Source organism: Sceloporus undulatus, chromosome 3 (assembly GCF_019175285.1).
Source record: "Sceloporus undulatus isolate JIND9_A2432 ecotype Alabama chromosome 3, SceUnd_v1.1, whole genome shotgun sequence".
NCBI lineage: Eukaryota > Metazoa > Chordata > Lepidosauria > Squamata > Phrynosomatidae > Sceloporus > Sceloporus undulatus.
The window spans coordinates 14,657,552-14,679,155 of NC_056524.1; the positions used below are offsets into that span (position 1 = coordinate 14,657,552).

The 21,604-nt window shown below is 40.5% G+C and overlaps 1 protein-coding gene across 1 annotated transcript in view; it reads right to left on the bottom strand.

The window, feature by feature from the left end:
- Positions 1–21,604, bottom strand: part of NOX4 (NADPH oxidase 4) — a 139,679-nt gene that overhangs the window by 44,405 nt on the left and 73,670 nt on the right. Inside the window, exon 12 of the mRNA XM_042460951.1 lies at positions 19,747–19,807. Coding sequence (XP_042316885.1) covers positions 19,747–19,807 — 61 coding nt within the window. The remainder of the gene's footprint in view (positions 1–19,746; positions 19,808–21,604) is intronic.

Below are 21,604 nucleotides of genomic sequence, written 5' to 3' on the forward strand. Positions count from 1 at the left end.
GCAACTGTCCCCCAGCATCACCATCTGGAATCTACCCAAGAGATCAGAATGGAACCACTGCAAAGCAGAGCCTCCAATTCCCAACTCCCTCAGGCATTCCAGAAGGATACCATGGTCAATGGTATCAAAGGCCGCTGAGAGCACCAACAGGGTCACACTTCCCCTGTCAATACCCAGACAGTAATCATCAACTAAGGCGACCTTGGCAGTATCCACTCCGTATCCCGCCCTGAAGCCAGTTTGAAATGGGTCCAGATAATCTGCTTCTTCCAAGACTTCCTGGAGCTGGAAAGCAACTGCCCACTCAATCATTTTGCCCAAGAATGGTAAAAGGGAGACTGGTCTATAATTGTTTCTCACCAGGGGGTCCAGGGAGGGTTTCTTTAAAAACGATTTAACCACTGCCTGTTTTAATTTTGATGGAAATTTCCACTCCCTGAAGGATGTATTAATTATGGATTGCAGTAATGTTATCACTGCATCCCCGCCCTGGCGCTCAACCATGATGGGCAAGGATCGAGAGGGGATGTTGTCCTCCTTACACTTCCTAGTAGCTTGTCCACTTCATCAGTATTTACAAACTCAAAATGAACCAATCTAATATAGCCCATGGTGTCACTGGCAGTTAAAGTGGAATCAAGATGGTATAATTGTGTAGTGTGAATGGAATGGTTTCCTGGTGACAGAGGACATGTATCCTCACCCTGATACTTACCTGCTTTTAAAATCTTTTCCCCTGCTCCTCAGTGGCTCTCTCTTCCCTAGGGTGTCTTCCAAGCTATTTCAAAGCCTTTTGTGGGGTGGGGTTGAGGGGGAAAGAAAGGTATTCAATGCCCATGGAATCAGTTTAGTGTTCTGGTTTTCCTATGCATTATTAACATTCAATAGTTGAAAGTACAGTCATGTGATCACCTCTTCCAGAGAGTACCAGGAGAGCACTTCCTGTTACAAAGAATCCTAGTTAGTTGAAGAAGCAGGGGACAAAAAGCACTTGAAGAAACAAAAGCATTCCAAGAGGGTTTGCACATAAACCACAAAGCCTCCGGAACAATTTCCCCCTCCAATGTTCCCAATGAATATGGGAAAGGCGGCACCTCCAACAGCAGGACTTAAAACAGCAAGACTTCATACACTATTAATCTTGGCCTTTTATAGTTACCAGGGGAAAAGATGCTCAAAGGAGGTTCCTGAATATAATAATAATAATAATAATAATAATAATAATAATAATAATAATAATAAATTTTATTTTTATACCACTTTTCCAAAAGATCAAAGCAGTGTACACAAAATTTAAAACCAGTTACAAACACATCATAAAATAGATAAAACCAATAACACAATACAATATACAAATCTAAAACAATCATTCATTCTTTTAGATTGTAAGCCTGAGGGCAGGGAACCGTCTGACTAAAAAATTGATGTACAGCGCTGTGTAAACTTACAGCGCTTTATAAATAAAGGTTAATAATAATAATAATAATAATTCAAAAGGGTGAGCCAGGAAGTTGATGGGATCAAAGTACACTAGTTCATTTTCCAGAGGGGAAGGCTTGACAGAAGAGGAAAGTTTTGGCCTCTTTTTGAATGTTTCTAGAGGGGTGATCAGGCGGAGTTCCTCAGGAAGACTGTTCCAAATTTTTGGGGCTGCTACTGAGAAGGCCCTCTGGGATGTAGTAGTGTATTTAGATGATGGAATTTCTAGCAAGTTCTTCCCGGTTGTTCTGAGTGTGCGGTGCAGATTATATGGGGAGATGTGGTCCCTCAAGTAACTCGGGCCCAAGCCATACAGGGCTTTATAGGTAATAACCAACACCTTGTATTGTGCTCGGAAGAGAATAGGCAGCCAGTGCAGATCTTTCAGAATAGGTGTTATGTGGTCAAACCTGGAGACACCAGTGACCAATCTGGCTGCCATGTTTTGTACTAGCTGAAGCTTCCGGGCTTGGTACAAGGGTTGCCCCATGTAGAGCGCATTACAGAAATCTAAGCGAGAGGTTACCAGAGCATGTACCACAGTTTCAAGGTCCCTTTGGCCCAAGTAGGGTCACAGCTGGTGTATCAACTGAAGTTGATAGCAAGCACCTCTGACTGTCGCATCTACTTGAGATGTCAACTGATGAGATGAGTCCAGAAGTACTCCTAGACTGCGAACTTCGTCTTTCAGGGGAAGTGTGACCCCATTCAGGACAGGTGGATAAACTTCCTTCCCCGGGCCTGGGGAACCTATCACTAGTACTTCCGTTTTCTCTGGATTCAAACTGAGTTTGTTTTCCCTCATCCAGTCCATTACCGACTCCAGGCAGGCATTCAGAGGAGAGATGCCATCTTTAGTCACTGAATCAGTCGGGGGCACAGAGAAGCAAATTTGGGTGTCATCAGCATACTGATAACACTGCTCCCCGTGTCTCCGGATGATCTCTCCCAGCGGTTTCATGTAAATGTTAAACAAAGTGGGGGACAGAATAGCTCCCTGAGGGACACCAGATGTGAGTTCCCTCTTAGAGGAGCAAGTGTCCCCCAACTGCACCATCTGGAATCTGCCTGAGAGGTAGGATCGGAACCACTGGAGCGCAGTGCCTCTGATGCCCAGCTCCCTCAGGCGTTCCAGAAGGATACCATGGTCAATGGTATCGAAAGCCGCTGAGATGTCCAAGAGCACCAACACGGTCACACTTCCCCTGTCGATGCCCAGACGGAGATCATCGACTAAGGCAACCATGGCAGTCTCAACTCCGTATCCCACTCTGAATCCAGTTTGAAATGGATCCAGATAATCGGTTTCATCCAAAACTGCTTGGAGTTGCAAGGCGGCCGCTCTCTTGATCACCTTACCTAAAAAATGGCAATAATGAGACCGGTCTGTAGTTATTTCTTACCAGGGGGTCTAGGGAGTGTTTCTTAAGCAATGGTTTAACAGTTGCTAATTTTAAACTAGATGGAAATTTTCCCTCCCTGAATGATGCATTAATTATACGTTGTAATAATGATGTCTCAGCATCACCACCCTGGGCGGTCAGCCAAGGACATGGATAGAGAGAGCACGTCATCTTCCTAACACTTCCAAGAAGCTTGTCCACTTCATCGGTATGGATAAACTCAAAGTGATCCAGTTTAATGGAGTCCACGGAAGCTCTGAATACTCTGTTGAAATGTCAGCGTCGAGATCAGCCCTTATCCGAGAGATTTTATCTACAAAGAAGTTGTTAAAATCATCACAGCAGGCCTTAGTTGGTTCTAAAATAGGGTTCAGAGTGAGAGGAAGCTGAGTCAGCTCCCTCATGACCCTGAACAGCTCTGCTGGACGTGACTTTGCAGACGCAATATGTGCAGCATAGAAAGAATTCTTTGCTGCACCTATTGCCACTCCATAGGACTTCAAAAGAGCCTGATGGAGTGTCTTGCCGGATAAGTGCTGGTGTCTCCGCCAGCTGCGCTCTAGTCGTTGCACGGCCCGCTTCATTTCACGGAGATTTTCCGTATACCAGGGTTTCTTATTGGAAGCGGGCCAGAAAGGATGCTTAGGAGCGATACTGTGTATAGCTCTGGAGAGGTCGTTATCCCAGATGTTGGTAAGGGCATCAACAGGATCGCCGTCAGATCCAACCATAAACCCCTCTAAGGCTTCTTGGAACTTTTTGGGTTCCATCAGCCTTCGAGGGTGGACCATCCTAATAGGTCCTCCACCTCTGGGGGGGATTAGGGTAGTTGCCTTAAGTCAGACCTCGACCAGGAAATGGTCCGTCCATGATAGAGCAGAGATACTACATGCCTCTGCCCACAGACTATCCCAATGCGTACTAAAGACCACATCGAGCGTATTACCTGCACAATGCATTGGACCCGAGACTAACTGGGACAGGCCCATGGCCATCATGGAAGCCATGAACTTCCGAGTTGCACCCATCAGATCTTGTGAGCCAGCCTTGAAAGGGATGTTGAGGTCCCCCAGAACAAGAAGTCTGGGAGACTCCAGCACCAGTTCCGAGAGAAGCTGTGTCAGCTCGGCTAGGGAGTCTGTTAGCCCATGGGACCTAGCATGAAAAGCTGCATGAATAAAAATGACTCCAAAGCCCTAAGGTATTAAATGGTCAGGAAGGTACAGTGTACTCGCCCAAACCGAGACCTTCAACACAAGCATCTCCCCCCTCCATCCCTTCACATCCATTACTGACCATTTTTATTGATAAGGAACTATTGCTCAGTGCCACATAACATGAGTAGTATCTCAGGCAAAGTGGCATTAGCAAACCGGTGAAAGATGTCTGCCTTTAGGCCTCATTGCACTCCTTGTGTCAGATGCACAAGGGTGAAAACATTTGTTTGGACCATAACCCCCAGTGTCCATGCTGGTTGAGGAGATTCTGGGAGCTACAGGCACTAACCTGCTACAGGTACTTGGCAGCTAAGCAGGCTCAACTCTGGTTGGTGCTTGCATGGGAGACTACTAACAAATATAGCTGTATGCTGTATTTCAGAGGAAGGAACTGGATAAACCACCTCTGCATATTCCTTGCCTAAGAAAACTCTATCAAATTCATGAGGTTGCCATAAGTTGACAGGCAATTTGAAGAGCCATGTACACACACACACACACACACACAGTATGACTATTGAAGTGGCCTCGTCATTTTCACAGGGCATCAATTTTAGCTAGTATCAGCATTTTAAACAAAAGCTTTGTTCCCCTTTTCATCTCAAAAAGCTCACTTTGACATCCACAGGCGCCAGTCAACTGATGACCTTATTGCTCTGCTTGTACAAGGCAGCCAAATACCAGAGGCCCAGAGGTTCCACACACCTCTTCCCAGACCTCAAAGGAATACATTCCAATTTTTTTTTTTTAATGTCCTGTCCCTCTGAGGGGCTGGAATGCAATTTCACCATGCCTAATTTCCACTCCTGAACTATTATAAATCCAGGAGAGGCCTTTTGCCAAAGCAGCAAATACATTGGGAGTCACTTCTGATTTTCAAATATCCCAGAGGAACCCCCAAATGTGTCCAAATTTCACCTCAGATGTCAGAGGAACATTTTGAGTAAAAGAAAAAAATAATACTAGGATTGGGAGTATGTGAAGATTGGGATTATATGAAGTATGTGAAGAATACTGTGGGCTGCTCCTGGTACTGTATATTCTGGCCCTGAACTGCCCTGAATTCCCTATCACCTGGGCACTTTGGAGTGACGCCGTCTACACACATGTCCCACTGTGTCACCCTCCAGTACCGTGAGTTGCTTCCTCTGAGGCCGAAAATGAGGTGCCCAGCACTTTGTAGTGACCTGATAGAAGTGACTTGCACTGACAGTATTGGGTAGCACAGCGGGATGCTGTGTAAACAATCACTCAGCATCTCTCCAAAGTGCTCTGATTTTCTAGGAAGATCTGGAGCAAATGGTGAGTCTTTCAAATCTGATTAAAGGAAGGGACGGCCTGGATTTGCTGTGGAACTATTTTTCCCATGTGAAGACAATCCACAGTCAAAATGGACCTTTTATCATGTGTTGTGAAAGCAGGGCGATGCAAAGGCAGGGGAAAACTGGTTCCTTTGGCCTATGTAGACAAGCCTTATGACTCAAGAATCCTATACCACAGAAATGGAACAGATCTTGGAAGAAGTGTGACTTGCCAAATTCCACAGAAGAAAAAGGAAGCTAAGGAATGTGAAAGGGAAGGCAACATGGTTTCCTGGCCTTGTGCTTACTTGGACAATCGACTTTGTGCAGCTGGCCAATCTATCTGCCAGTTGCTGTTTTAAACCCCACATCTGTCTGGTTTCATTCCTTTTGATCCGACACTGGTTCCCAGTGGACCTGTTCCAAAAGTGTACAGTTCAAAGCAAATTAATTTTGAAAAGAATGCACTTCTCTGTACTGACAGCAACAAAATAAAGCCCAGAAAGGTTATTCCTGTGAGGACTATCTGGTGCTATTTTTTGTTTACAACAGACTCCAGAGATAAGTGATTCTCTGCTAAACAAAAGATGTGCTACCACACACTAGGAAATCCCTAAGAAAGTCCATATTTAGAAAACACAGATAGCAATCAACAAAACTGATCTTAAAACAGTATCATTGGTTCTAATCTACCTATTTCTCAACTATGGATTCTGCACGATTGTTTTTGGTTCATGGGCTTGAACAGATAACCTTGTTTCTATATTATGTATTTGCCTTTTCTATGAGCTGACAGGACTTTGCATGTTAAGATTTCTATTATAATCAGATTTATAAGAGTTGAAAATGACCACAAGGACCATCTAGAACAACATCACCAAACAGAAACACACAACTAAAGCATTCCTGCAAGATGCTCATTCAACCTCTTTTTAAGGGACTCAAAACGATTCTTTCTAATCACACAGAAATACTACCAAATTGGACTTTGATACTCCTCCAGGGCACCAGCTATAATCATTTTCTGGCTTTGACAATATAGTGCCATGTCTTTTTTTATTTTTCTCTCTGCCTACCCAAGACCCATACTGTTTTGACCAAGATAAATTAAAGGTCTGTTACTGATTGATTTTAAGTTTTCAGAAATGGAAGTCAGGCATTACGCCTTTATCCCAGAATATGGCGGCCCTAAGGTGAAAATTTCATACAGGTTTCTTGGCAAGATCTGTTCAGAAGAGGTTTGCCATTGCTTTCCCTTGAAGCTGAAAGCATGTGAGTTGCCCAAGGTTGTCCAGTGGGTTTCATGGTGAGCAGGGAATTGAACCCTGGTCTACAGAGTCAGAACAGAGTACAACACTCAAACCACAAGCCACTTTAGCTCTTGAAGAAACACTTACCTAGTGACTAATTATTTTGTATTGTAAAGCCCAACTTCAGGGTAGGCATGCAATAATATTTACAAATTTGCTCATCCTTGACTACCTTATTCATTGAAAAAATATTCCATCATCACAGGTTTTTTCATAATTTGGGTCTTTTGGGCAAAAAAATCAAACCATTCTATGAAAAAAGCCTTCAACCTTTGCTCTCCACAAAAAGCTTCTGTGCTTCTGTACACAGAACACAACACGTTTTGTGCAGAAAAGAATGAAACTGGGCAAAATCCTATGCTGTATGAAAATAAAAATTGTGTTGCTCACAAAAAACAAAAAAAGAGCTTTTTGGCAGAAAAACAAAAGTTTTTTGGCAAAAATGGGGCGGGGGGCTGTAATGTTTTAAAAACAAATTTTTAAAAATGCACAAAAACATTTTTATCATTATCATTATTTGATCATTTTAAAATGCACAAAAACAGCAGGGAGAAAACATTTGAAATTATTGATTTTCTCTCGATTTTCTGGGCTATGTGGCCATGTTCTGGAAGAATTTATTCCTGACGTTTCACCTGCATCTGTGGCTGGCATCTTCAGAGGGTAGTGGCACAGAGGTATGTGAGATATATATAGTGTGCCCGTGCCATATGTGGGCGTACCATGCGTGGCTTTCAGCTTTTCAGCTGAAGACGCACTGTAATAGAATTATTGCTGCCTCTATTTCTTTTCGGAACTGTCTTGCAGCTAGGGAGAGCCTTATCACTAGGCAGACTGGAACAATTGCTTTAGGTAGCAGTAGCAGCCGTCAGATTCCCTTTCAGAAGAAAGAGCTGTCTTCATCATGTAACTATTATTTTCAACTCAATTGCTGCCTTCAGCTGTGGTGTAATATTCCATTACTTTGCCAATGCTTAAGATTCAACTGCCAATCCAGATGTACAGCAAATGAAGGGGCTGCCATCTTGCCTTGGCCTAGTCCTCCTAAAAACTAGGGGCTAATACACACATTCAAGAAAGAAGACTGTTCCACAAACGAAAACTGCAAAAGCCTTAAGACAGAATTACTTTGTGCATTTGGAGCTCTTCATTGTAGAGCATCCCAAATAGCTGACTTAGGCCCTATACAGACCAGCCCGAAAGGCCGGCCTGTGGGTAATGCATACCCTGACTCCACCCCCAGGGTGTCCCCAGGGCTCCAGATGACATGCAGCATCATGGCGGGCCTCCGGTGCTGGGTCCAAATGACACCATGCCAAAGGGGCATCATACACCTGCACTGAGCTATGGAGCCCTTTGGAGGGCACAAAAAAAATTATGGCTCCTTTTTGTGTCCTCCAAAGGCTGGACTGGGGCCACAGCATGAAGTAGAGCCCCTTAGATACTGAATACCTGACTCCTACCTGAACGCTGATCCAAAGGTGTGCAAGAATACAGGAGCTAATCCATCAGAATTGCAGTAGCACCATACCATCCCAAAAAGAGCTCTTATAGGATATGCACCAGCAGGTGGCTTCTGGGTTTTGCTTTGAAGATTGGGCTGTGACACAAACTAACAATAAGGTAGCCCAGCTGGTAGTCAAATCCAGTTGCCTTTGTACCTGGCAGTTTCCAAAACGGAATTTCTGTAGCAAATCATTGTTGTCTTATTGCTGTCTTCTTCTTCTTTTATTAGTCACATCAGTATGCAGCTCATTCATGTCCTTAAGATGGTGGTAGAATAAAAGGTAAGGAGGAGACATACTGGAGTGCTGGGGGACATCCAACAGTTCCATCACAGCAAGGTTAATAGAAATGTCAGAAGGAATCCTATGGGTGCACCGGCCTTAACATCACACGTTGTTTAGGATTTTGCAGCAATGGCAAAGAAAGGTAAACTGTTGCTGCAGTTTGTATAATTTTCCATTCTTTATTTTAAAATTCACAGCTGTGGCAGCAAGGTAGCTACCATCTAGCAGGCACCAGTTAATTTGGCCACTGCACTCTGAACTAAACTGTCTTCAAAAGAGTGAACTATGTAAAACACATTACAGAAATGCAGTCTGGATGTGACCAGGCCATGAATAACTCTGGCAAGCTCAATGTTTCTCAAAAGGGGCCACTGTTGAGATAGCAACCGTTCAATAACATAATTTCAGGAACTTGTGTAATTTTGGCTTGACAGAGGAAGGGCCCAAGTTCTAAGGTTGGACAGTCACTTTGGGGAAATAAACTTCCCAGAATTTGGCAGCCAGCATGATCAACAACTAGGCTAGTTGGGGGATACAGGGAGTTCCAGTTGTTGTTTTTAAAAGTAGTTTTTCCAAGCTCTGCTTGTCCCTTCCTTCATTTTCATTTTTCTGGAACTAACCAAGTCAAGTTTTACACTGGTAGAAATGAAACGATTAATAGAAAGGAGCTTGAAGGGGTATGAGGGGATAATTGCTTGATCTCTGTTTGTTTACCACTCTTCATTAGCTTTTTTTTTTTTTAAAGAAAAACCATCATCAGCAATTAATGTAAGGGAGCTAATGAGCAGAATTTGTCACTCTCTTCTCTTGTGAAGTCTTAACCTGATCCCCCCTCCTTCAACTCCCACAGCTGCCTCGATCAAACTGTGGTCACTATCGATTACATGCTTCAGCTCTTCTGCTACTCTAATCACTTCCCTTGGGCTGCTCAAGATGATGCATGGCTCAGCATGCTGGTGGTACTTTTTATCACTAAATTATTGTCATCTGCCAATAACTGAGGGGCCAAAGTGTACTTCCAGGCATAACCTACACAGTGGAGCCAGGATCCATGTTGAAACAGTCTTCAGTAAAGTGGTGTCTACCACTACACAGTGTGATTTTTATGGCAGCATCTGTGTTGTTCAATGCCAGTTTTGGCAAATGCACTTTTTAAAAGGATACTGGAGTTCTCAAAAGTGTTCCCAGATTGGCAAACAAATAATCCAGGAATGGGACCTGGGGTCTTTTCACTCCCAGGGTATTTAGCCTCCAATATTTCACAGCTGAAAACCAGGACACATATAGCCAAGCAACATCAGAGTGTGGTGAAGATGGCAAAGTTATTAACAAGGAAGGACACACAAACTAGCAGAAGCTGCAGCAGTTGTTTTTGCCTAAGACCACAGGGAAAGGCAAGATTCTGCCACCTCCTCTTCTTTCCTTCCTGCAGAGTTATCTAAATGCAAAGGACTCTTGTACTTTAAATATAATGTGAAGTAATGGAATTAAAGTGAGAACGAAGAGGAAAGGAGAGAGGAGAAGATAGAAATTGGGACATTTTAAAGGTAGTTGAAAAAGTGGGACAACAGAGGAGTAATCATAACTGCCCCTGCCTAATTGAGACAGTTGGAGAGAATGGGTCTATAGCAAGTCCATTTTCACTGGGATGGAGAAGAGACAAAAATAGGGGGATCAGAAGAGTTGGGAAATTGGTCACTACAAATGAGGTTTTAGTGGGGAAAGGTTTTCAAAGGTAATGACAAAAAGAGCCCCCAATTAATGCATGTTATTTAGTAAATATGTCATGACGCCTCCAAATCAAAGTAAGTCAGTATTTTCCACATGCAAAACAGTTGTGTAAATTAAATAACAGTGGCAAAGTAGTAAATACACATCCTGTAAGTTATCCTGTTCTAATGACTTGATCTGTTAATAAAATCTAATGAACCACACTATCTCTGCAAACTTGCAAAGAAACTATTTGAAAATATTTCAAAGGTGTTACTTTCAAAAGCCAATATTACTAAATTAGATTTTTTTTATGAAGAACTAAATACCTGTATCGTGCCAGCAGATGTATCTATGTGAAGAATGGATTTTCACAGACAGCTGGAGATATATCAAAGGTGAGTCTCACAGCATACAAAGTATTCATGAAGGGAAAGGCTTCTTTGTACATGCACAATATTTTAGTACACAGCTCTTTCTTTTAGTACAGTTCTTTTTACAGTTAGTCTCCAAGGCGCTATATGATCTCTCTACATACAGGTACTAATATTTCTGAATGTTTGTTTCACAGGATTCATCCATTTAAATGTTAAAATGTGATGCTAGAGATCGGGAAACTGGAGGAAAATTTCATTGAGAAAGAGAATTTGTATTTGTTACTATACCCATTTGATAATACACAATGATGGCACTTTGATTCCACTTTAGCTGCCATGGGGCACTGGAGGTCTCTAAGAATAACAAACCACAGAATTCCATAGGATGGAATCATGGCAGTTAAAGTGAAATTCTATCGCTATATTTGTGTAGAATGAAAGGGTTTCTGAATCCCCTTATCAGGAAAGCTTACAACTATGGATGGTTTTAGCTTTTAAAAATGTTAATTGCAAATCAGCATTGATATGGCCAACATACCTGGCAGCCAGGTTAGGTCCATATCTACCCTCTGGTGTACCAAATGCATAACGTGGGTTACTATGTTTATCCTAATTATAATCAGTGCCATGTAATTCCAAAAGCAGTAGGTTTCCACATTGGAAAACTGTTTGTCTGTGCAATGCAATTCACATACAGTATATCACTTTCTATTGGATGACAGCCTGAAATATATTTAGAAAGAAAGTGAAGCAGGAGAGGTAAGTTCCTCTGATTTTGTGCCGCATTTCTGGTGCTATTTGTCTACCTTCCTTGCTGTTGCATTCTTAGAACAATATGCCCTCTGGTCACAGCACTTATCAAAAGATGCCATCTAGAATATCAGTCTTGAAACAAACAAGCAGCTATACAAAAGGGCGCAGCAAAAGGGAACAGAATGAATGAAGAAACGGAACAGGAAACTAAGAAAGTAACTGTGCAAAGTCTATAAACACATAACAAAATTGAACTTTTCTAGTTGGAAAAAGAAATAAGGGATGGAAGTCACCAGCATGGAGGTGTCAAAATGCTTCAGTATGACTGTGCCTTCCTCAAACCCATAAAAACAATCAATTAACATTTAAGTGTCAACTCTAAAATGCTAAAGTTAAACTATTTATGAGGATGGAGGTGCTACATGTGAACTATTTATGATGATGCCTCACATATGCCAAATTACTACCTGATAAATCTAACTGCAGCTCTGGAAAAAAAAATCTGTATTTCACAGTTGCCATTTCAAGAAAATTCCAGTGTGTAAAAGGACATGTTCATACATGGGTATCCCTCACTCAGTGCCTGCCACATCCCATATTGACTGGGCATGTGACAACAGCCACCAGAGGCTGAGATTGACCAGTGATTTTTGTATCACATCAATTCCCTTCAGTGGAGGTAATCCATTTATATGGCTGCAAACCATCAAGTGAAAAGAACCAAAGCCCTACAGTAGATAATATACTACACACATGAAATGTCTCAGATACAATCCCTGGCAGGTATAATCTCAAGCAGAACTAGGAAAAGATACCTGCAAGAAGCACTGAAGAATCACTACCAGTCAGTGTAGACACACTATGTTAGAAAGACCACAAAGCATGTAGAGTGCTAAAATATCAAGTGATATTTTTGTATGAGGTGGGCAACCAAGATGGTGAAGAATCTGGAACCCAAGCTCCATCAAAAACAGGTTAGGGAGTTGGATATGTTTAGCATGGAAAAAACTGAGGACTGGTATGATAACCATAGAAGGCTAGGGAGTGAATCCTTGCTCAGTCACTGGATGGAAATTGGTCAAGTCACACACTTTCAGTCTCAGAGGAAGGCACGGGCAAACCTCCTCTGAACGCATCTTGCCAAGAAAACCCTGTGATAAGGTCACCTTAAATTGGAAACAATTAGAAGGTACACAATGATGTAAGGTATCTTTAAATGTTTGAAGGGATGTCACATTGAAGATGAAACAAGTTAAAATTAAATTTAAATTAAAAGGGAAAAAAAAAGATTCCATCTAAACATTAAGAAGAACTCCCTCGTGGTAAGAGCTGTATGAGTAGAACAGACTACCCTGTAGGGTGGTGGAATAGATTGCCTTTGAGGATCTCCTTCTCTGAAAGGCTTGAAACAGAGGTTGGAAACTCTCAGGAGTGCTTTAGTTGTATATTTCCACATGGTGAATGTTTGGATTAGATGGCCCTTGCTATTCCTGAGTCTATGATTCTGTGATTTTTGGCAACTGCAATGCTGCAGTGGTAAATTTTGAAATGCAGACAGACATCATGACAATACCTGAGCAATATACTCAATGAAACCAAAAATGCTACACTTGTCCCTCCACATTCTCTAGGGTTAGGGACACAGGATCCTCATGAATGTGGGGGGGAAACCCACAAATAACAAAAACACTATGTTTTTACCCGAGAGAACACCTCCCTAGGAATCTTTAGGTCCTCCAGTGCAACTCTGTGGTCAACATTGCCAGACGTTGACCATAGAATTGCGCTGGAGGAGCTACAAATGCCTAGGGAGGTGTTCTTTGTAGAAATCTCTAGGTTCTTCAGTGTGACTTTTGGTTAAAGTTGACCATAAAGTTGCCCTGGAGAACCTAGAGATTCCTAGAGATAACATATTAATAAAATCCACAAATAATCAAATCTGCAAAAGTCAAAGCCACAAATATGGAGGGATGAATGTAGTTGTATACACTTCCCACCCCACAGGAGTGGACATTTATAAAATGAATGGTAGGCAACGAATATTTCTCACTCTTGAGGAGGAAACAAGCCTTGCCATATTAAAAAAAAATTGATACCGATTGAGTATCCCTTATCTGGATTTCCGAAATACTCCAAAACCCCAAATTGTCCACATGAGTGGTTGAGATAGTGACTCCTTCACCTTCTGGTGGTCCAGTGTACAGAAACTTTGTTTCATGCATTATATACAAAACATGTACAAAACATGAATGGATTTCATATTTAGATTTGAGTCTGATTTCCAAAACACCTTACAGTGCACCTGCATCATACGCGGGTGTGCTATACGCAGCTTTCAGCTTATGCTAAAAGCCACACAACAAAGAGGAAATGGCATGTGCCGTATTGCACCACATGCACGAGCCCCATTAGTTTTAATGGGGCTCAAGCACATGTGGAACTTGCCTTACACAGCGGCGTCCGAAACAGATCCCCCATGTAAGGCAAGGGCATACTGTATTATGAATGCGTGAATATTCAGAAATCCTAAATAAATAAATAATCCAAAATTCTTTTTTTTTTTTTTTTTTTTTTATAATCTTTATTAAAGTTTACCATACATATATATAAAAAACATATATGACTACATAAAACATTCATAACAATACCAATATAATACAATACATACATTCAACATTGACCACCCTCAAAACAAACCCACCGCTACAAATACCATAACAACATTACTACAAAGACATAATGACTTCCTCATACGGAGGGGTTGAGACATGATTTAGCCCAGCAATTTTCCTTAATACAAAAAGAAAAAGATCAAATTCACCGCACTTGCGTAATCCATGATTATACTTAAATTAGAACTTTTACCCATATTTTAAAGACATCTCTAATCATTCAATCCTCAATTTAATTTAAAAAAAAAAAAAACAGAACTTTACCCCTTTTGTATTTGTCTTGCGTTTATATCTCCCCGCATTTTGCTATATTTCTTCTAACAATCTTTATAACACAATATGACATTATCCAATAAAATTACGGACCAGATTCTCTGATTCTATAAACGTGATCAAAGGATGCCAAATTAATTTCTCCTTGTTCCAATTCAAGTTCATAACATAACAAGTAACTTTGTCCAATTCCATAAAATCTATAAGTTTCAAGATCCATTCATTCCAAGTAGGTTCTGCATCTCCTTTCCAATGGGATGCAAGTATCATCCTGGCCGCTGAAACCATATAAAAAAATAATTTTCCGTGCTTGTCTTCCAATTTATCATCTGAAATCATATTTAACAAAAAAAGTTTGGCTTCAAATTTAAAGTTCACTTTTACAATTTGTTGCATTTTATTATATATTTGTACCCAATATTTTTTGACATGCTTACAATACCACCACATATGCATAAAGGATCCTGGTTCTTTCTCACACCTCCAACAGTTGGGACTCTGATTTTTATAAATCTTTGAAAGCTTCAAGGGAGTAAGATGCCATCTATTCTGCATCTTGTAATAATTCTCCTTTAGCGCTATGCAAGCAGTATATCTAATTCTGACAGCCCACGTTTTTTCCCATTGAGCTAACGGCAAAGGTTCACCCAGATCTTGAGCCCATCTAATCATGGATGGTTTCACGAGCTCTTCATGCATGACTATTTTCAACAAAAAACTATAAAATTTAGAAATCTTCTTCTCATTTTTACCAAAAATGATTTTATCAAAATTTGAGGATAAGGGGTCTATACCACACATCTTATTGTCTAACATAAACCTTTCTTTAATTTGGCGATACAGAAACCAGTTTAAACGCAAACCCTCCTTTTCCAACATGTCTTGCGATTTAAACATTAATGTATTGGTCCTTTTATCTATTGTCACAAGATCCTTATATGTCACCCATCGGTTATTACATATCTCATCGTTCCTGTGAAAAGCCTCATTTACCGAGACCCACATCGGTAGTTTAGAGTAAATTATCCATTTAAATTTAAGCCATACACGAATAAGTGCTTTTCTTATGACATGATTTAAGAAATCGCTATTAGCTTTGAGTTTATCATAAAACATAAAAGCATGTATGCCAAATACAGTCCCTGCTAATTCTGTATTCAAAATCTGTTTTCTTTCCAATTTACACCACTCCACTATCCATTCGAAACAGCACGCATAAAAATAAATCTTCAAATCTGGAAGCCCCATTCCTCCCCGTTTTACATCATCGCATAGATTTTTATAACGAACCCTTGGCCTTTTTCCACTCCAGATAAATTTCCTGATATCCTTATTCCATTCTTGAAAAGGTCGTTCGTTTAACAAAATCGGTATAGTTTGAAAAAGAAACATTATTTTGGGAAGCACGGACATCTTGACTGTAGCTATTCTTCCCATCCAGGATAATCCCAATTTATCCCAGCGATCCAAATCCTTTCTAATACTTTGCCACACCTTCACATAATTATTTTTAAACAATTCCAAATTATTGTTTGTTACCCAAATTCAAATAATCCAAAATTCAAAACACTTCTTGTCCCAAGCATTTCGGATAAGAGAGACTCAATCCTTCAACTGTCATCTGATTTTTTATTTTTTGCCTTCTCTGTAACAGCAAGATATGTGCTTTTTTAAAAAATAAAATAAAAGGCTATATAATTTGTGCAAAAGATTCTGCACAAAACCATCCTCCTTTTTGTGAAGTGAGGCACATTTATAGTCTGCTCAGAAGGGCAGGTTGACCAAAAAGATGCACATAACCCATCCAATGCTTTTGGCTTTTTTAGTCCATAGGACAAGGAAGCTACAATTGCAGTCTGTGTAAAAATTATTTGTGCAATTTGCATAAAAACTGATCTCATTAATGTAAAGGGTCTCTTTAAAAATGTGTAAAAAATTCTTGTCATCTCAAAAGTGAGCAAGAAAAAATAATGGAGAGTTGTCATTTTCATGCACAAGAATGAGAATAACAAGGATTTACATCCTTAGTTTTTGTTGTCCATGCAATATTGACCATCTATCCTAAAATACTCTTCATTACAACAGGGATTGCTCAGAACAATATCTTGCTGCTGGGAAAATCTATTCCTCCCCAGCTCACATTAGCTATTATGACAATTTCACTAAGTTTAGAGGGAGCAAGGCAGCCTGAGGAAGTGCCAGATGATTTCATCATCCCTGCTAATCAAAAAGCCTTGGCACTTTTGAACTTGCAAGCCCTAGCTCCACTGGACAACATAACTCCTGGTGGGTTGCTTTAATCCGCCTGCACAATCTACCAAGGGGTGAGAAAAATGCAAGTTAGGGAAAACTGCATGATGAGAAAAGATATCTTGAGGGTAAAGCTTGAAAAAGGGCTGGCTATGCCTAATTGAGGCCCAGTTCATACACAACTGGGGTGAACCAATTGTCACTGGCAAATCATTTCCCTGTAGTAATCGCTCAAGTTGCCTTGGCAACTTATGGAAACTCTAGTTCTGTGAACCTACTCCTATTATAGCACTCTTTCTCACCCAGCAGACAGGACTGAAAGGCCAGGTTAGTGAGAGAAGGAGTTATTTGATTAAGGTGAGCCCACATATCTTGTCAAAGTGATGTGAGAAGTTATAATGAGAGACTCTGTGTGTGTGTGTGTGTGTGTGTGTGTGTGAGAGAGAGAGAGAGAGAGAGAGAGCATGCATGCCAAACTGACAATAACTATTTCAATCAGCTGTTTTGCTTCACCTACATCTTAGAAGGAAGGAGAAGTTTGGCAGAGTAGCTGCCATTTTGTTTTTCATAAAAAACGTGTGCTTCAGAGGTACTTTTTGGATGTAGAAAAATTCAAAATGGTGACACACACCACAATGACACTTACTGGGCATCGTTATTGCTATCATTTGAGAGGAAAGCAGTTGAATATCTACTGAAAACACATATTTTTATAGGGCAGACAGGCTGCTCACCCAGAAGTTCATGAGATGCAGTATAAAATATCCTCCCACTTAAAGGGCAATGATGAAAGGAGGATCATTAAAAATTGTGGTATAGTCATTAATATAACTTTATTCTTTAACCTGAATTACCAGGAAAACATTTCTTTTTCCTTTTAAAAAATTGTATTAGCATCTACATTTAAGTCTTGATTAATCCTCTGTCAACCTACTTTTTCAGCTTCATTTTTAAAATGTCCCTGTTTCTCCTCCTCTGCCCACTTTCCCCTTTCATTATCAGCTTACTTCAATTGCTTCAAACTGAGTTCAAAGTGAAGCAGTAGTTTGCACTCATTTAATGCAACAGGGGGGAGAGGAGAAGAGGGGGGAAAGAATCATGCTCTTCCCAGTAGGCTCAGGCCAAAGCAGCCTGCAGTAGCCTCTCCTAGCTTATGTGTTATTCCTCATTAATAATGTTTGCCATCTTGCTCACACTCTGATGCTGCTTGATCACATGTACAGTATCCTAGTTTTTATTTGTGAAATGTTGGAGAATATGCGCACATTGTAAGCCATGGTGAGAAAGGTCTGCGGGTTGCAAGGTCTCCTCTAAACTCACTGGGGTTCAACCCAACCCACATGGTTTTTTCTTTTTAAAAAGATGCATGATCCTTTTGCCTTTTTTACAAGCTCTTCTGTTCCGGATCTGGATGTAGTTCCAGGCCTCCCCAAGATTTAGCTTGATGCCAAACACTGACACATGCTACTGCTGTAAGATAAACTTTATTGCTGGTAAATGATGCAGCAGACGGTCTGCAGCAGAGAAGCATTCCAGCCCCTTTCACTGATGGGCTCCAGTATCTTTTTACAGGCAAAGCAGAATTAGCCTCCTAACAACTCCTTCTACCCAAACAGCAATTCAATCCCTCATGGTTGGTTAAGTGGGGAGGCCATGGGCTGGGATATATATTTGCCAAGGCAAAATCAATGGAAGATGAACTATACAAAACATACAAAGAAAGCCAAAGTGTATAAGCAGGAGCCATCTTCTTGCCCCCATAGCTATGGGAACTGTGCAAGCAGGTTAGTAACAGAGGAAAATTGATTTCCCTGATCCATTTTTAGCCTTCATCTGTTTTGAGAGTGTAATTCCTTTGGAAAAGGAGATGTGCAAGGAAGACACCATGTTTTAAAAGAAAGGCTACATTTTTTTACCACCCCTCCAGTACCTCAATAGTGACAGAGACTCACATGTCTCACAAAAACAGCCTGAGCTTTACATGGCTCACATGTTGCCAACCCCTGCTCTTAGCATTAGGCAGAGTAAATAAACAGACTGTTATAGTAAAAATTCAATTCTCTGAGCTCTTCTCCACTCACCAGACACTCCACCAGCAATTCATCTTGCCTGGACTCCAATAATACCTCTTTTCAGTCTCCCTCCTCTCCCTTTCTCTTGCCCGAGAGCACTCAATGCTCTCCTAAACATGCCACAATCTTTGTGCCAAATATATCAGAATTAGAATTCCCTTCTCAATAGCAACCTGGAGGACCCCACTGGATTGTGGGGATATTCTTCCTGACCAGGAGAAGCACATCAGAACATGAAAGTGACTTAAAAATCACAGCATGACAAAAGGTGTTAACTAACCTGGAAGCTGACCAAACACCTAGTATTAAAATTCCCTTATCTAGAAACTGCACATTTCAGCATTTCAGCTGAAGCTACCAGATGTGGCCTAAAGGCAAGTATATTACTGCACATATTTTTTTTAAAAAAATAACATTTTGACTCAAAAAATAAAGAGAGAGAGAGAGAGAGAGAGAGGCCAAAATGTGACTATAAGAACAATTTGTCCAGAATAAACATAATGTCCCATCTATGAGCACAAACTCTAAAAAAATAATCAGTACAATTATATAGTTATTATATAATTATATAATTTATCAAATGGTGGAAGGGGAGAATTGAATTAGTACGTTTGCAGTGGACAAGCGATGTACTGGTAAAGGAGAAGTCACAATATTCCTAAATCCCAAACAGGGATGGTGAGGGAGAGGGATGCTAAAATTATTCCAACATCATACTTTAATAAAACCAATCCAAAGATTACAAAACAGTAAACCTTTTCAGTTCCTTTAAATCTGGCTAGATAGTAACCAAAGCAAAACAGTTGGGGGTGATGGTTAAAAAAAAAGATGGCTGATGTTCATGCCAAGGAGTCTGCATTAAGGGCATTCACCCAACACAATCATACTGCTATACAGTATTCCACTTTAACATTTGCTGAGGAACTCAGGCTCTCTGGCTGAGAATTCAAAAGGTTTTGAACTGCATACAATCCAACATTCACAGATAAAAAGTGGGATATGTATGGCCAAGAAACATCACAGTGTGGTCAAAATGGCAAAGGGAGGGAACTGAATTATTTTTATATTGACAAACCCAGAGAGAACTTTAGACTAATATTTGTTAGCAATGGATATGAAAAAGTGTGCTTTTCACATACCGGTCCAGTCTCCTACGATTTTAACATGAACTCCAAAGGTTGTTTTGGTAGCTGTCGGACACTGAAAAAGGAAATGAGTCAAAAAATAGTTGTGGTGAAATAATCAACAGGATGGCAGTGAAACATTAAGTAAAAAAAAAGATGGAAATGGGATTCCAGACTCTAAATTATAGCAATGACACTTGTTCCCTGGTCACTGAATATGTATCTATGCAATTATGGAAAGTTAGGAGGGACTGGAAAGTTAGGAGAAATCTACATTCACAAAACTAGTCTCTTTTTCACTGATCTAATATAAACTCCCTTTTGGTATGGAAGCATTTTGGCAAGAAGACCACATAGTATAATGGATAGGGCTTTGGAACACAATTGGAGAGCTCCAGGTTTAAATCCCTTCTCAGCCAGGAGACTGACATGGTGACTGTTCCAGTTACAATCTCTCAGGGCTGTTGTCATATAAAATGGAAAGAAGAAATAACTGTACTTGATCAGGATTATAACAACACTGTACAAATAACCTTATTAATAACAACATATTTGAAAAGGCATATAGTGAAACAGAGCATAAATAAGAACAAATTGTTAACTCGAAAACATCAATGAATTCTGCATTTAGACTAGGGTCCCACCCCCAAAATATCTTGTTATGTATGCATATGTAAATACAAGTATTCTGAAATAAAATAAAATAAAAACAAACCAAAATCCCAAATACGTCTGCTCCCAAGCATTTTGGATAAGGGAGACTCAACTTATATACATTAATTAAACCTGTAAAAACAGTTAACCCAGATACAATGGACCCTTGTTATATGCTGGGGTTTGGTTCCAAGATCCCCCATGGATAACAAAATCCGTGGATGCTCAAGTCCCATTCAATATAATGGCAAAGCAAAATGGTGTCCCTTATAAAAAATGGAAAATCAAGGTTTGATATTTGAAATATATACTTTTTTTGAACATTTTCAAACTGTGGATGCTTGAATCTATGTATAAAAAATTGGTGTATAAGAAGGGCCGACTGTATTAGGAACCAAAGGCCATACCAAAAAAAAAAAAAAAATGCAGTTTTGGCTGCTTTTTCTTGGGAGAGAGTTCCACAATCAAGGTGCCACTACAAAGAAAGCCCTGTCCATTGTACACACAACCTCTAGACTGTTACGGTGGTGTGATATGCACCAGGATCTCAGCTGAGGGCCATACATTCTATGCAAGGTGGAATGGATTGTTCAGATATTCTGGCTCCAAGCAATTTGCACATCAAAACCAGCCTCTTGAATTGTTTTTGAAGCAAACAGAATGTCTGTACAGTTGATACAAAACCAAGTCAACTGACTGGTTGCCACTAGCTGTAGCTTCCAAACACTTTAAAAAGGGCCGCCCCCACAGAAAGTGTCCATTATAGTTGTCTAATCAGAAGGTAATTAAGGCATCAACAATTGCATCTCAATCAGTCTTCTTTAAAATGCAGCTGCTGGCACTAAATGAAACTGGGCAAAATGAAGCAGCCACACAACCTTCCAAGAGCAAAGCTGGGCACAAGAGTAGTCCCAAACTGCAAACCTGAGGCTCTTTTCACTTTACACAATTATAACACTATGATTCTGCTTTATCTTGGTTTCACTGTATGGAAACCTGGATTCTGCAGTTTAAAGAGGGGTGTTTTCAATTAATCCATGAATATTTCTCTTTCATCCCAGTGTCCAAGCTGAAATAGTCAAAATGGCTCACCTACACTCAGGAAGAAGGCATCAACAGGCTTGGAGAAAACTAAATTTCTCAGAAGTGCAAAATGGGGGGGGGGGGGTATAGCTATGAAAAAAGAAAACATTCCCTCCTCACAGAAATACAGCCTAGT